Genomic DNA, 13,635 nt, shown 5'->3' on the forward strand with positions numbered 1-13,635 from the left:
ACAGTAAAGGCAGCACAGCAGGAAGAGAACAGGCTGGAGGGGACGGGAATGAGACCACCAGAAGTGAAAGTGACAGGAAGGGGGGGTGAGAAGGGACAATGAAATTCTGGGCAACGGAGTGAGGAAGACCAATCAATGCCTGACTGGTGAGGAGGGGCAGGACTGAGGACATCAACCGGACCCTGCAGTGGGACAGGAGGAAGAGGAGGAGAGGATGGCGCGGCGCGACTCTCTTACAGAGCGATCTGCACGTCATTTACCGTCACTGCTTGTGTCACTGTAGGGGTCTTACTAGGGGACAGGAAGGAGCAGGATGGCAGCTCCCCTCACCTTCCACTGTCCAGTCACAAACCCGAAATCCAACCTCCGGGGGGCCTCACTGCTCTCCCACACACAGCGGGCTTTGGGAAACGTGCCACCCACCCGTCTGGCGAGAGCAAATCCCACTCTATGCTGGCCGAGTGACGTCCACAGCTGGCAGCACGTGGGGGGTTCCATCTCTTGATTTCTCCAGTGCCAGCCGACTGGGCCTGTTTAGGGGTCCTGGTGATGGACTGTCACATGAGGGTGGGCAGACCACCAGGATTGTAAGCAACACAGGGGGGACTTCACATTCTAAGATCAGAGCAGAGGCAAGAGTCGGGGGACTACTGATAAAGGGGGACGAGACAGAGGAGACTGGGCGGGGGGATACTTGGAGAATCATCTACAATGGAAGGGGCTGCCACACCAAAGGCGTCCAGTCAACATTCACGGAGTTGGGGGTCCACACCAGTGACAGGTTGGACTGCTCTCAGACCCCACAGGAACTACACCAGTGACATCTTGTACAATTCTGTGACAGACAGTCTGGTGGTCTGGGCTGGTCACAGCACTTCAGGAGCGGACCACCCAATCAACAGGCTCACTACACACTCTGGGACCCCTGAAGATCATAACAAAGGGGAGGATTAAAACAAAAGTGAGTGACATTATGGACAACGCTGCACGTCCCCTGCCTGTGACACACCAACACCGAGGACCTTCAGTCGATAGGGGTATCAAGAAGCGCGACTTGGGGGTCTTTAACACCCACAGCACGAAGCGCCTCACTTTCAGCCATTCTGCGGTGTGCATTTCTGTAGTCACTGAACCCCCACACCCCTCCGGGGTCAAATCGAGTCCCCCCTGTCCGTCCGTCCGTCTTCCCTCGAGTGTCCGACGGCAAACTTCCTCTCAATCTGCCGCCCGCCGGAGCCGAAGATCAGGCCTACAAATCGATCGAAGAACGACAGCCGCTCACCTGCAAGTGCGTCTACGGGGACAAAGCCCCCCTTTTCTTTCATTTGCCCCTCCGCTCCGTCTCGGTCACGTGGCCCTCCGTCTACACAGACCCCCATTTCTGACGGCTCTTTGACATCCTTTTCCCCAAACCCTAATCTGGCCGTGCTGTTGCGGAGGCGTTTCTTGGTCTTGCAGGTGGTCTGCTGTGTTGCTGTTCATGAAGGGGGGTCTCTGACTTGCACACGTCAGCCCCCCAAAGACTCTGCATGATCCGCCGCACACGCATTTGGGGCTTTATCTTGACCAGAGTGAGGATTCTCTCGCGGTGGTCTTCCTTGGCCCACCAGCTCTTTTCTTCTCGGGGGTACCTGAACCAACTGTCTGGTTCATCACGGAGGGTCTACCGCGGTCACCACTCATGATGAACAGCAGCAGCTCCAGACTCCAAAGGGGTCTTACAAAGAAAGCCAAGAAACCCACCCGCGACTCCAATCATCCCAAATATAATGGGGGGGTAGAAAAATGTCATCTGACCAAAATGTCCACAGCTGCCCCACTTTAATCACGACGTCCGAGTCACTCGATTTGTAATTTGAAACTGTGGAGCGGAGGGGCAAATCAGAGGGCAATGGGCCTTCATCCCCAAACATCATGGGGGGCACCGTGCAGAATAAGCAGCAAGGCATCTGGAGGAGGGGCTCGTCTGGCGGGCAAAAAGGGGGTGGAGACTGCGGCTGAACCCGCCTACCCGTGTGGCAGCACACCATTGGCCGTCGCAGAAAGAGGGCGAGTACAACTGTGCAGTCACTCCATTGGACAAGCCAAGCGATTACCAGTCATGTCAGCTGACGAGGACCTCGGTCAACAAGAGTGACACCACCTATGACAAGGAGCTGTGCAATGGGACATGTGGACACGTGACAAGGACCACGCGAGGGCGAATCTCCACCCAGGACCCTCAGCCCACCACTCAAAGACCAAAAAAAAAAAAACAGATTTGTTTTAACTTTTATTTTTAAAAACAAGATAAATCCTGCTTTTGATCTCTTTGATATATATATGTATGTATATATATATTTTCTACCCTCCACCCCTCCAAAAGTTACCTCTGCCATGAGGTGCCACAGTGCCCCATAGTGGCAGGCAGAGGAAACACAGCTCTGGGTCAGGGTTCAAGTGTTCCTTTTAGCTCGTAGACAGTTAAATAAAGAGCTCAACGCCGGACCACCCCACTGCTGGAGCGGCACCGGCAAAACAAATAAAACGAAATAAAATAAAAAAGGGAACCAAAAAAAAAAAAAAGTTTTGTTTGTAACAAGAAACAGCAATGACCCCCAACCCCCCCACCCCCACAAAGAGAAGGCCGAAGCGGACCGCCATGAACTGTACATCCCGCCCTCCCGCCCGCCACACAACTCTCTCCCACCGTATAAAAAACCAGGAATCCGACAGGACGCGAGCAAAGAGAAGAGACGGCTAATAAAAAGTCCCAAGTGTAAGAAAAACGGAAAAGGAGAAGAATTGGCATCGTCCACAAGCCACGCCTCCAACGTCCTCCGGTGGAAAAGTCTGCAACTTTAAATAAAATATAAAAATAAAAATATTTACACAAATGCTCCGAGTGACCGGGTCAGTCAGGCACCAAAGCCCCCTCCCCCCCTCGCCGGGCCAGAGGGAAAATACTGGTGCAGACCTCCTCCCCGGAAATGGGGGTCTGCAATCTTGAAAGTCTCAAGGCGAGCGAGCAGTGGCAGGAAACGGAGGGCAACCTCCTCATATTGGCATCGAGAAACAGAAAAATGGCAACTGCACCAAACCCCCCCCACACCCCCTCAAAAATACCAGAATAAATGAGGTAAAATAAACGATGAGACGCAGCTGGCCACAGTGGGCACCAGCTGGGGGAAGAGTGTAAAATGTGGCCAACGTGGCACCCCCCCCCCAAAAAAAAGGCAAACCCAAATGAAGTCCAGCTTGTGGTTCAGGAGTTAGTGTTGACACAACGGGGGGCCATCCATCCGATACGGCTGGTTCGGCTTCTCCCAAAATGAGTTCAGTTCCAGGCGCCGTGAAGCCCGTGCAGGGGCATCGTCTGTAGTTTGCAATGGTAGTGATGGTGCCAACCCCCCACCCCCACCCCACTCCCGACACAACACCTCCCCCTTATATACAGACTCTACAGACATAAATATACATAAGACCCCCGCAGCAGGCTGTGGACACCCCAGCGCACTGTGTGGGTGGGGGTGGGTTTAGGGGACCCCACTTCCAGACTCCAAAGGGATGCTTGCTGCACAGCAGGGCACAACGTCGGCAGCAAGAAGCCAAAAAGCAGCCAATGACCGATTAGCAAAATGAGCACCTTTACTGAAAGTAAGATTAGCGAGACCCTCCGATGCCACCCCCCTAACCAGGCAGGTCAGCTCACTAAACAGAGCTAGCGAGGACCTCACTGCCCAGGACGAGCTACCCAGAGAGCCCACCACCTGGGCCTTTGCACCATAGCTACTGAGTGAAAGAATCCGAGGCAAACATGGCAGCCCCATCAACGTGTCCGCTTCCTGCTGGTCAGCAAGCCCCCTTTACAGGCTGAAGGGCGGGGCCAATATGCCAGCACCCTTGAACCCCCAAACCCACCCCCCCCCAGGTTCAGCCAGCACAAACAAAACTCTGCCCTAACGGGCGCAGGTCTTACGAGTAGGAAAGATGGGAGCCGTTGGAGATCTGCGAGGTGACCGATGTGCTGCGGCTGATACCTTGCTCTCCGGGGTTACCCGCTCCCCCAGATGCCGTCCTGCGCAGGGGCTGGGGGCTGTTGCGCAGAGCCAGCATACTGGTCCCACGTGTTCCGATGCCACCCAGGTTACTGCCACCTGGAGCCGGAGAAGGAAGTGCTAAGCTCTGCAAGCTGTGCTGAGGACCCCAGGGAGTACCGCCGCTGGAACTCCCTTCTCTGCCGGTCCCACCGTGGCCACCGCCTCCCAGCGAAGATGAGCTGTGGGTGCTGAGGGGGCTGTGGCTGCTGTGCGAGTGGACACTGTGATGGTGCCCGCTGGTTCCCATGGCTGGGGCCTGCCTCCAGGAGTGGGGTGCACCACTGTTCTGTGGATGCACTGCGTGGCTCCAGTGTGAACCGCTGCGGGGCACGGGCCGTGAAGGCCAGCCCTGGGGAGGCGCCTGGTAGCCTTGGGTGAAGGCCTCCGCTGGGATGCCAGTGAGTGCCATGTTGCTGAAGCCCAGGCGCATGCTCTCCGAGTCAAAGGCTTCAATTTCACGCGCCTGGCGTTCCAGCAGAATACGGATGCGCTCCGAGCGCTCATTCTGCAGGGCCAGCATCTCCTCTTCAATCTGTGGCCAGAAGAGAGCAGGGGTCAGCGCAAGCGAAGAGTTGAGACCAGGGCTCCAGTGGACAGACTACTTACCCGCTGTTCGAGCAGCGCTCGCCGGATGGACACACGCTGCTCCAGATCCTTCAGCTCCCTCTCGTGCTGCGACTCCGTGTGCATCTTGATCTTGCTCTGGTACGCGTTGAGCAGTTCGAGCTCTTGCTGCAGCTGCAGGCCTAAGATTTTGTACTCGGACATCTGAGTCTCATCAAGACGGAGCTGCAGGACAGAGGAGGACAACAGCGTAGGGGGAAAGGCTTTGGAAACAGAAACTCAAAGACCTTCAAGTCAGTATCTGCACGCGACCGCTAAACCAACGAGAGACAAATGGAGCGAATGGCCTCCTTGGTCAAATGTCTTACTGTATGTTCTAAAGGTGCTACATAAACGCTGGCATCACAATTTGCACATTAGGCATCTCAAGTACAAAGTGGGCAGAGAAAGAACTATGGGCCTATTTACAGTCATGTGGAAAGGTAAGCACACCCCACGGCAGACATCTGAACTTCACCCGACCAGATCGAGGCGACCTACTTGAACCAATGCCATGCTTAATCTAAACTAAGCTGCCTTACCCGGCTTCACCCTGGGAAATGTCTCAGTCAATGGGTCTCCGTTACAGGGCCGTTGGCGTGAGAGAGTAACGTCATGAAGAGAACAAGTGAAATAAAAGACAAGGATATACGAGAATGATGGCTGAGGTGATACTAGGAGATGATTAGGAGATCAGCAGATGTCCTGCAAACAACAAGACTGGCCAGCTGTCACACGGGGCAACAGCTGGAGCAGAACAAGAGTGCGGCTGAACTGACGCGTTATTTGGGTGTAAGCCGAGTCGGAGAATCGCAGCGAGTGAGTGTCTGCGTTACTCTGCGCCGTCATGCAAATTCACTTGCGCCTAAAACGGACCTCTGCCCCGAGGATTTGACCATTCAGTCATTGACGTCTGTGCTCCCGAAATGGACAAGTCTCCTCCTGCCTCAAACAAATTTCACTTCTCCCACACAGGCCAACTGGGTGCACCTCAAGTTCAGTGTCATTAAGCCCTTTTCTGTATACAATATTGGTCACTTTTGTTTTTTAACCAGTGGCTGATATTTTAGTTCATCTGAGGAGTTTATTGTTGAACACCCAACATGCAGTCCTTGGTGGTGCTGCAGCCATTAACGAGATTACAGCAGAACTCCATATTAAAGCCACATCAAGATCTCAAGTCTCCATTAGCATCATGACTAATGACTTTAACTCAATCCGTCAAAAGCTCCGTCACGTTCTCTTCCCATCACATCCTGACAAACAGCTGCATTCTGTTCAATCGTGGCTTGGCTCCATCGTGTTTGTCTTAGCTTCATAAAGCACTTAACACGCCGACTGGTATTGCAAACTTAATTACAGTACGCAGGTGGACAACAGTGATGGCTTTTCCAAAAATGCAAGGCTATTCCATCGATTCAAATTTAAAACGTATTTATGTGAGGTGTATGACGCCGAAGTGACTGACAGCACTGCCCGATATGTGCACCTCTTCCTAACTGTGCTTGTTTTACCAAGGAGACCCTCCTCCCCCAAATGTCTGTCGGTTGAGAAATACCGCTCTCCGAGAATCGCTGTAAATGAGACAATGAAACGGTCATTCTAAACTGGCCGTCGGGAACGGAAGTTGTCACCTTTGATGATGTGGCTCTTTTCTCGATGCTCTTATTTAAACTTTGTGAGTGCTGATCATATTGTCTGGAGCAGTGCACTGGCTGATGGGAATTGTGGTCCCCACTCTGGCATTTGCACAAGGATGCAGGCATGACGGAGTTGTGGTATTTCATATTTAATACCTTTCTTATTGGGGCAGCTCTGCTTCACAGTAAGGAGACCGGGGTTCACTTCCCAGGTTTCTCCCCCAAAATTCAAGTGTGTCTGGGTTTGCTCCCACCATCCAAAGATATGCAGGTTAGGAGAACTGGCATCATTAAATTGGTCCTAGTGTGTGTTCGCCCTATGAAGGACTGCCAGCCTGTCCAGGGGTTGCTCATGTCTTGTCCCCTGTGCTTTCTGGGATAGGTGGCAGCCCCCCAGCAATGCAATACATATACACATGGCACGTTTTATTTTATTGGGTCAGAATTAAAAACTTATCAACCAAATGATCCATCAATTCTCACTACAGATTGCAATTTTAGTGCCAGTTTAACACTGCAAGTTAATTCGTGTCCGTAGGTCACCATGTCTCACACCTAAAGGCAAAGCAAATTTACTGCATTTCAGCGACTGCTCAAGTGTACTGCAATTTGATTCGAGACCAGACGTTAAATCAGCCAAAACAGAATGCAATGACCGCTCAGCGCCAGGAGGCGTCCATTGGTGGGGTCACGACAAGCAGATAAGACACGGGTCTGCCATCTGAACGGGTGAAGCTGGCGATGTAAATGAGGACTTCATTCTCTTCCGCGTCAAAAAATATATCTGGTTATCGTAGACCGTATGAATAAGCTCGATGACGCTAACAAATGCTTCACTATATTCAGTGTTTAGTTAAAACTGCTCAAAACCCACACCTTGAAAATGTAACTGCACCGCTTAATTTAACATGTGTAAAAGAAAACGACTTTTAGGTAACTTAACATCCCCATGACCCAAAACAGACTTGTCACCACTTCAGTTAGCACTCCATACTCCACATTGACGTGACAGAGAACTGTTGGGAACTGTGGGCACCGATTGGTTATTTGATGATAAGACAGGCCTGTGGTCTCCATCTGAAATTCAATACACCTGCAGCAATATGTCCGCTTTGCTTTACACGGCTTATGGATACGAAATAGAATGCAGTTTGCCTTTCTACAGCACTTTAAACTAACATGAAAACTGCGGCCCGTAGTAAAAACCGATCATGTTTTGGAGGATTACGTTTATAATTGTCATACGATTAAACCATGTCAAAAATCAAATGTGCCCCATGCATACGCGTTACATTTCAAAGTAGTTGACACCTTGGACTGCGTAAATAAATTTTCCACGCACGTCCGCAAATTATTAAAAGGAAATCATGCAGACTGAGAACAGTGGGCTCCGATTGTTCCATTTGGTCAGAACTGTTGAGGGGGCTGAAAATGTTTTCCATGCACCACGTTTGTCTGCCAGCCCGGCTTATTGGCTCTGTGGGCTTTGTGTTTTCTGGGGCAAGGGGGCATACAAGACTGCAGTAATCAAGACAACAGACACTGTGAAGCTGGCAGCCCACACACAATGTCCTTCTGTCCAGAAGGGCTTCATGGGCTCAGAGGAGGCTGTTGATGTTGTAACATAAATAATACAGTAGGCCACCACCAGCCTCTTCACACTTTGACAATAAAATTACCTTTCAAGTGAGTCAAATCTTACCAGAAATTGAGCAACGCAGGTCTGTGAATGATGTGGACATAACGCAGTAAATGAGGCCTACCTGCTGCAGACAAACTACCAAGTGACTTCCTGTGTGGCACCTTTAACAATAAACACCAACTCCAAATACGTCACCATGCTTTACTGAGGCACGTTAAATGAGCCAGCAGTGGGCTTCGACTCTGTCATCTGGTGCTGTCCATCCCCTAACTTTCTGCTTATTAAATGGCACCAAATCTGCCCAATGTGGTGTCCAGTTTCTACACAGATATGGATGGATTGGGGCTAAGCACATCTGCATGACTTCCTCTTGTAGTTGCCAACATGTCCCTCTATGGCGAGACCGTGTTCAATGTAAAGTCTATGGATTACTTGGCAATCGCTGCCTGCAGCAACCAAGCCTCCTGTGTCATCTTGTATCCTTTTGTTGATATGGTATTTCTAGAACTCTGCAATAGGGTCACCATAGAAGTCAGCTATACTGGCACTAAATTGGTAACCTGGAACATCCGTTTCTATGCTTCAAAGGCAGAGAGGCCCCCCTGATGTCCTACCTTTTATCGGTCAAAAACCCAAATTGCACCTCATCCGAGCCTTAACATGTCTATATTAATATATGTGCCGGTAGTGTGCACTGCTCTACCCTACCTTTAAACTATGCCCTGTTACAGTATCCTGACACACGAGGACGCTCACTGCTTCACTGCACTCTTTGTCAATTCAGTAAACTCCGTATGATATCTGAAAAGAGCCGCAAAAAGTCATTTGCTGCTGTGATTACTGCCTCATAAGCATCTGCTGATTTGCTCTATTTTGAAATGTGACAGGCGCTCGGATTGTGAACTTTACGAACGTAGCTGCTGACTTTTACTGTGCTGCGATAAGAAACACACACAAAGTCCTGGGCTATGGCATTTATTGACATGCCAATAAAAAGCGGTTTAAAATTATTCTTCTAAGTCCTAAATGATATCAGTGTGTCCAACAGCCAACTTCAACTACTTTCCAGCAAACACCACACCAACCCAGGAGTAAAGAAGTTTTTCCGTCCGTCCGTCCGTATCCTAGTGCTATATACTAGACAACGACCCTCTCAACAGGCCTGTAAGAAACCCAATCTCATGCAAAGCCATTTTGAAATGGGGAGTGAAACACCTACCGCTTGTGTGGAGAGCATCTCATTGATGCTGTGGTCATACTGCTCTGCCAAGATAGCCAGCTTGCGCGTTTGCTCCTCCTTTAGCCGCTTGAGGATGTTCTTGTGATCACACTTGGGCGTCGTCTCCAGCAGATGGTTACGCAGAGCCTTGTACTGGCGAGTCTGGATCTTGCAGGTGTCCTGGAACTGCTTCTTGATCTGGAGCTCTTTGGACTGGAGAGAAAGTGGTTACTCGTGTCACCAGAAGACTCAGTTTACAAGGAGGTACAGGGTCTATACAAGCAGCAGCAGCAGCATGGGCACATGGAGGGGTGGGACTGGGGTATAGCACCAGGCGAGAGTGTGGGGGCTATGCCTGGAGACATTATTGACAAACACCTTGGCATATCTAGAGGAAACACACTTCCATGTAGGGAGTCTTCCAGTAGCAGATATATGTCTAAAAAAACAACCATGAGAGAATTTTGCATAAAAGTGGGTGGGAACAATTAGACAGCTCACTGGCCGTCACATCTCTAAACCAATCCAACGCCTCAGGAGGGTGGCACTCAAAGCAGGGGTAGCAATTCTGAACTGCAAAGAGCAATGGTGCTCTTATTAACCTGGCCCAGCAGATTATGGAAGTCCCCTCTTATTAAACATTTAAACGTGGGTTGCATAGGAGGAGTGCAAACTGCACGTGTTAAAAGTAAATATAACCTGGTGCAAGAGAAAAAAACGTTTCCATTGGCATTCAAAAACATCAATGGACTAGAGGAAAAAGTGAACTATGCGCTGTCGCTGTTGCTCACAGTTATGATGGTAATGTCATATGCCAGTTTGAAAGAACTGGCAGCTACGTGCATGAAAATATGAGCTGCAAAATAAGCATCAAGTAAATAGTGCGTCATAACCCATCAAAAGGAGGCGAAAAGGACTTCCATTAAACAAAGTGCGACAGGAGATGCAGATCTCAGTATTCAACACGTAAGAGTCAGTAAATTTGCCTAACAACACTGACATGACTCCAGCAGAACAACGGCCGAGCCAACTCTTCACTGCACGTCTAAACGACTAACTAAACTAAGTTAATATTGCTGTCTGACTGTAAATGCAAAGATGCCATGCCAGAATAAAGTGGCAGCATTTCAACACCCAGTACACACACAGACTACGTGCTCATCTAAACTCGATTTGCTGTTGTTAGGCCACAGTCAAAAGAACAGGAAGATACTGCGGCAGACAGAAGCGCCTCTCAAACGCGTGGGGTCAAGTACCTGCAACGGCCTACGTGTGTGTGTGTGTGTCCACCCCGATATACAAATTAATTATTAAGTTGCAGTTACCTCGTGCTACTGTGTTCTTGAATTGACAACAACAATTTTACCTTTCTGTTTTCTCTCTGTGTGAAGTTGTTTGTTCAGATTCTATTACACTCTCCCCATCTTGTCCGTAGTTATTTCACACTGACTGAAATACCCAGCGTTGCCCGGGAGGAAAATAAAGTGTTTTTTTTTTTTTTATTGTTGTTTGAGAAAACCATAATTAAAAATAAAACACACAACTTTAAAAATAAATTAACAAACAATGAAGACTCACTAATGTGCATGTTTTGCGGTCTTGTATGTATGTCATCATCCAGCTGATGCTTAGAACCGGCCAACTCTATTTAATTTGAAAAGCAACAGGGGCGCGGTGCTGGCAGTCACCTGCTATATACTAACTGTTAAAAGCATGGGATCCTAGAAAGTATTGACATCGTTAGAACTACTCTGGGCATCTCTCTGCTATGAGGATTTTTGTTGCCGACCTTCTCGCGTCGTTTGTGCATTAGCAACTAAGCGACCGTCTTTCTTAGGTGGTTTCCATTTGCCGGAGTGCTGGCCTCACTTGCGTATCCTCGGAGCTGGAGTCCTCACCCCGACTCTACGTCTCACTTACAGACACACACACTTGCACGTGTGTCATTTCAAAAGCAACAGGGGCGCGGTGGTGGGGCTCAAACATAAAGAATGCTGGCAGTCACCCCCAGTTCGTCCTCTGGTGGTCATTAGGAGTGTCAGCTGGATGATAACATGCATACAAAACCATAAGATCACCCCCTTCTGGTTAGGGTTGATTTCACCCTACAGTATTTTTAGTTGACCATTGAGAAACATGTGTGCCAAGTTTCACGAAAATCGCTCCAGCCGTTCGGAATACTAGAACATACATACATTGAAAATATATATATATATATATATATATATATATATAAAAGAGAGAGAGAGAACTGAACCTCTGAACATTTTAAGTGTACGGACCGGAGGAAATTAGGGGTGCATTTTCTAGGAAGAAAATCTGTGGCATAACCTTAGCAGTGGCAGATTTCATTGCTCTTCACTATAAACGAGTTAACAAGTTGTCCCTAGATGTGTATTCTCGTTTGAGAGTCAGGTCTGGCCCCGCGAGACTTCAGATGCAGGCACTTCCAGAGAGCCATATCACTACAGTTAAGTGGCCTGACTGGCCAGACAAATGGAGCGAGTATGAAGAAGCGTACATGACAAGGCCAACTAGGGTGGGGGGATGCCAATGGTACTGGAATACTTGATGACTTTCTGTTGGCAAAAGGCACTTTGATAATTCAAAAATACTCAAACTCCAGCCCACCCCACCCCATACCCTGTATCTGAAATAAAGCAAAACCGAGGGAGACACAAAGGCAGAGAACCCTGCAGAAGGGCCTTCAAAAGAGGAGCACAGCAAGCACCCTGGTACTGAATCACTGCAGACATTGGGCTACAGCAAAAATGAATGTGGGATCAGGGTGTGTCTTTGCATGCCCCAAAATCGACATGAAATGAGGAGGAGGAGGAGGAGAACATAAAAAAAAATCAAAATGCATAAACCACCAACCCCGCCCTCCCACTTCTGCACACATAGCAAAAGGCTTGTAAGACAGCAGGTTCAAGTAGCTCAGTGGTTAGAGTGCTGGGCTGCGATGTGGAAGACTGCTTTCCTTCACATTTAGAAAGGCTCAAAAAAAAATGACATGGTCTCATTTCAATACTCAAATAAATAAATAAAGGAAATCAAATCCCCACAAAGCTCCCACTGTAGCAAGCAAGCAAAAGAGAGGCAGTAAGAGAGCAGAAACAGCAACCCACACCGTGGAGACACAAGCACAGTACGGGAAGAGGGCCTAAATCCCTTAAAACGACTGACTGTCGAGCAGTTCACCTGCAGGCCACGTGCGATAGAAGAGCCCCCTTATAGTGAGCCACTGCTACTAAGCAGGCCAAACCCATGGAAACCACTGACCCCCCTCCCCAATGAGATGGCACAGGATTAGCACCACCTGTCTGAATAGAGTGCATGCCAGAGAAAGCAGAGTGAGCTTTGCCAGGACTACAAGGAGACACCCCCCCCGCCCTCCAACACCACACACACACACTCACACTCACACACACGCCTATCAACAATGGCTGAAGACAACTGAAAGAAAAAGAACACCCTCACTGACACTGGGGGTGGGGGTGGGGGGGTGTGAAGAGGGGAAAAAAATAACTCTCACAACTAATGAATTTAACACAATTATGTTTATTGTGTTAAAATGGATAACAGAATAATAAAACACAAATTGTGTCAATGCCACACACACACACACATTGTCAAAGCAAAATTTACAAAAAATATATTATTATTAATATTTAAAAAAAAAAAAAGGAAAAAAAAAACATACAGATCCAAAAGCTCAGGGTTGGGTTAACATAAGGAATAAATTACTAAACACAAAGGAAATGAGAGACTCCAAACCATGGATTACATTCAAGTGGAAAAAAATAATAACTGTTTTGGACATAAAAACAAAAGAAACACAAGCAAGAGGTGAAATGAAGACTCATAAATAAACCAGAAGGGAAGAGAAGGCCACCCCCCCCACCCCACCCAAAAAAAAAAAACCCACCACAGCAGGACAGGACAGCAGAGGTGTCCACGCCACCATGAATCACCCGCCCGCTGACCCTCTCACCTCTGATCAGGAATGGAGCCCCTTGAGGAAAGGTTAGGGATGGGGAAGAGGTGTTCCCTAAACTTGGGGGGCGTGCTGGTTTTAAAGTGCCTAGACCACAAATGATGGTCACACCCACCTCTCCCCCCTTAGTCAAGCACACTCAGTAAGAGAGCCGGTTAGTTGACCTGAGAATTTCACCTTCTCCCGCACCCCAAGCTCACTCATGCCCCCTGTTTTGAAAGCATTTCCCACTCACTCCTCTCTACTCCTCATTGTCTATTACACGTCTGGCTGGCTGTCCTAACCCTTTTTGTGTCACAATACTGTCACGTCGCTTCACTCCCTCACTCTTTCTGCACCAACAGTCTTCATTCACACTCACATACGGCTCTTTTAGCCCATTCAGGGCGCTAATTTTGCACTCTGCCCATACACACATACTTAAAGTCTCTCCCTCTCTCACACACTACACTTCT

The 13,635-nt window shown here is 48.9% G+C and overlaps 1 protein-coding gene across 1 annotated transcript in view; it reads right to left on the minus strand.

The window, feature by feature from the left end:
• Window positions 1-2,256: 2,256 nt before the first annotated feature.
• The window catches only part of taok2a (TAO kinase 2a), a 43,244-nt gene continuing 31,865 nt past the window's right edge, over window positions 2,257-13,635 (minus strand). The window contains exons 18-21 of the mRNA XM_039764874.1: window positions 9,184-9,396; window positions 4,686-4,868; window positions 3,924-4,611; window positions 2,257-3,880 (exon numbers count right to left, since the gene is read on the minus strand). Of these exons, the coding sequence (XP_039620808.1) occupies window positions 3,955-4,611; window positions 4,686-4,868; window positions 9,184-9,396 (1,053 nt within the window). The 3' untranslated portion in view covers window positions 2,257-3,880; window positions 3,924-3,954. The remainder of the gene's footprint in view (window positions 3,881-3,923; window positions 4,612-4,685; window positions 4,869-9,183; window positions 9,397-13,635) is intronic.

This window comes from Polypterus senegalus, chromosome 10, assembly GCF_016835505.1.
Source record: "Polypterus senegalus isolate Bchr_013 chromosome 10, ASM1683550v1, whole genome shotgun sequence".
Lineage (NCBI taxonomy): Eukaryota > Metazoa > Chordata > Cladistia > Polypteriformes > Polypteridae > Polypterus > Polypterus senegalus.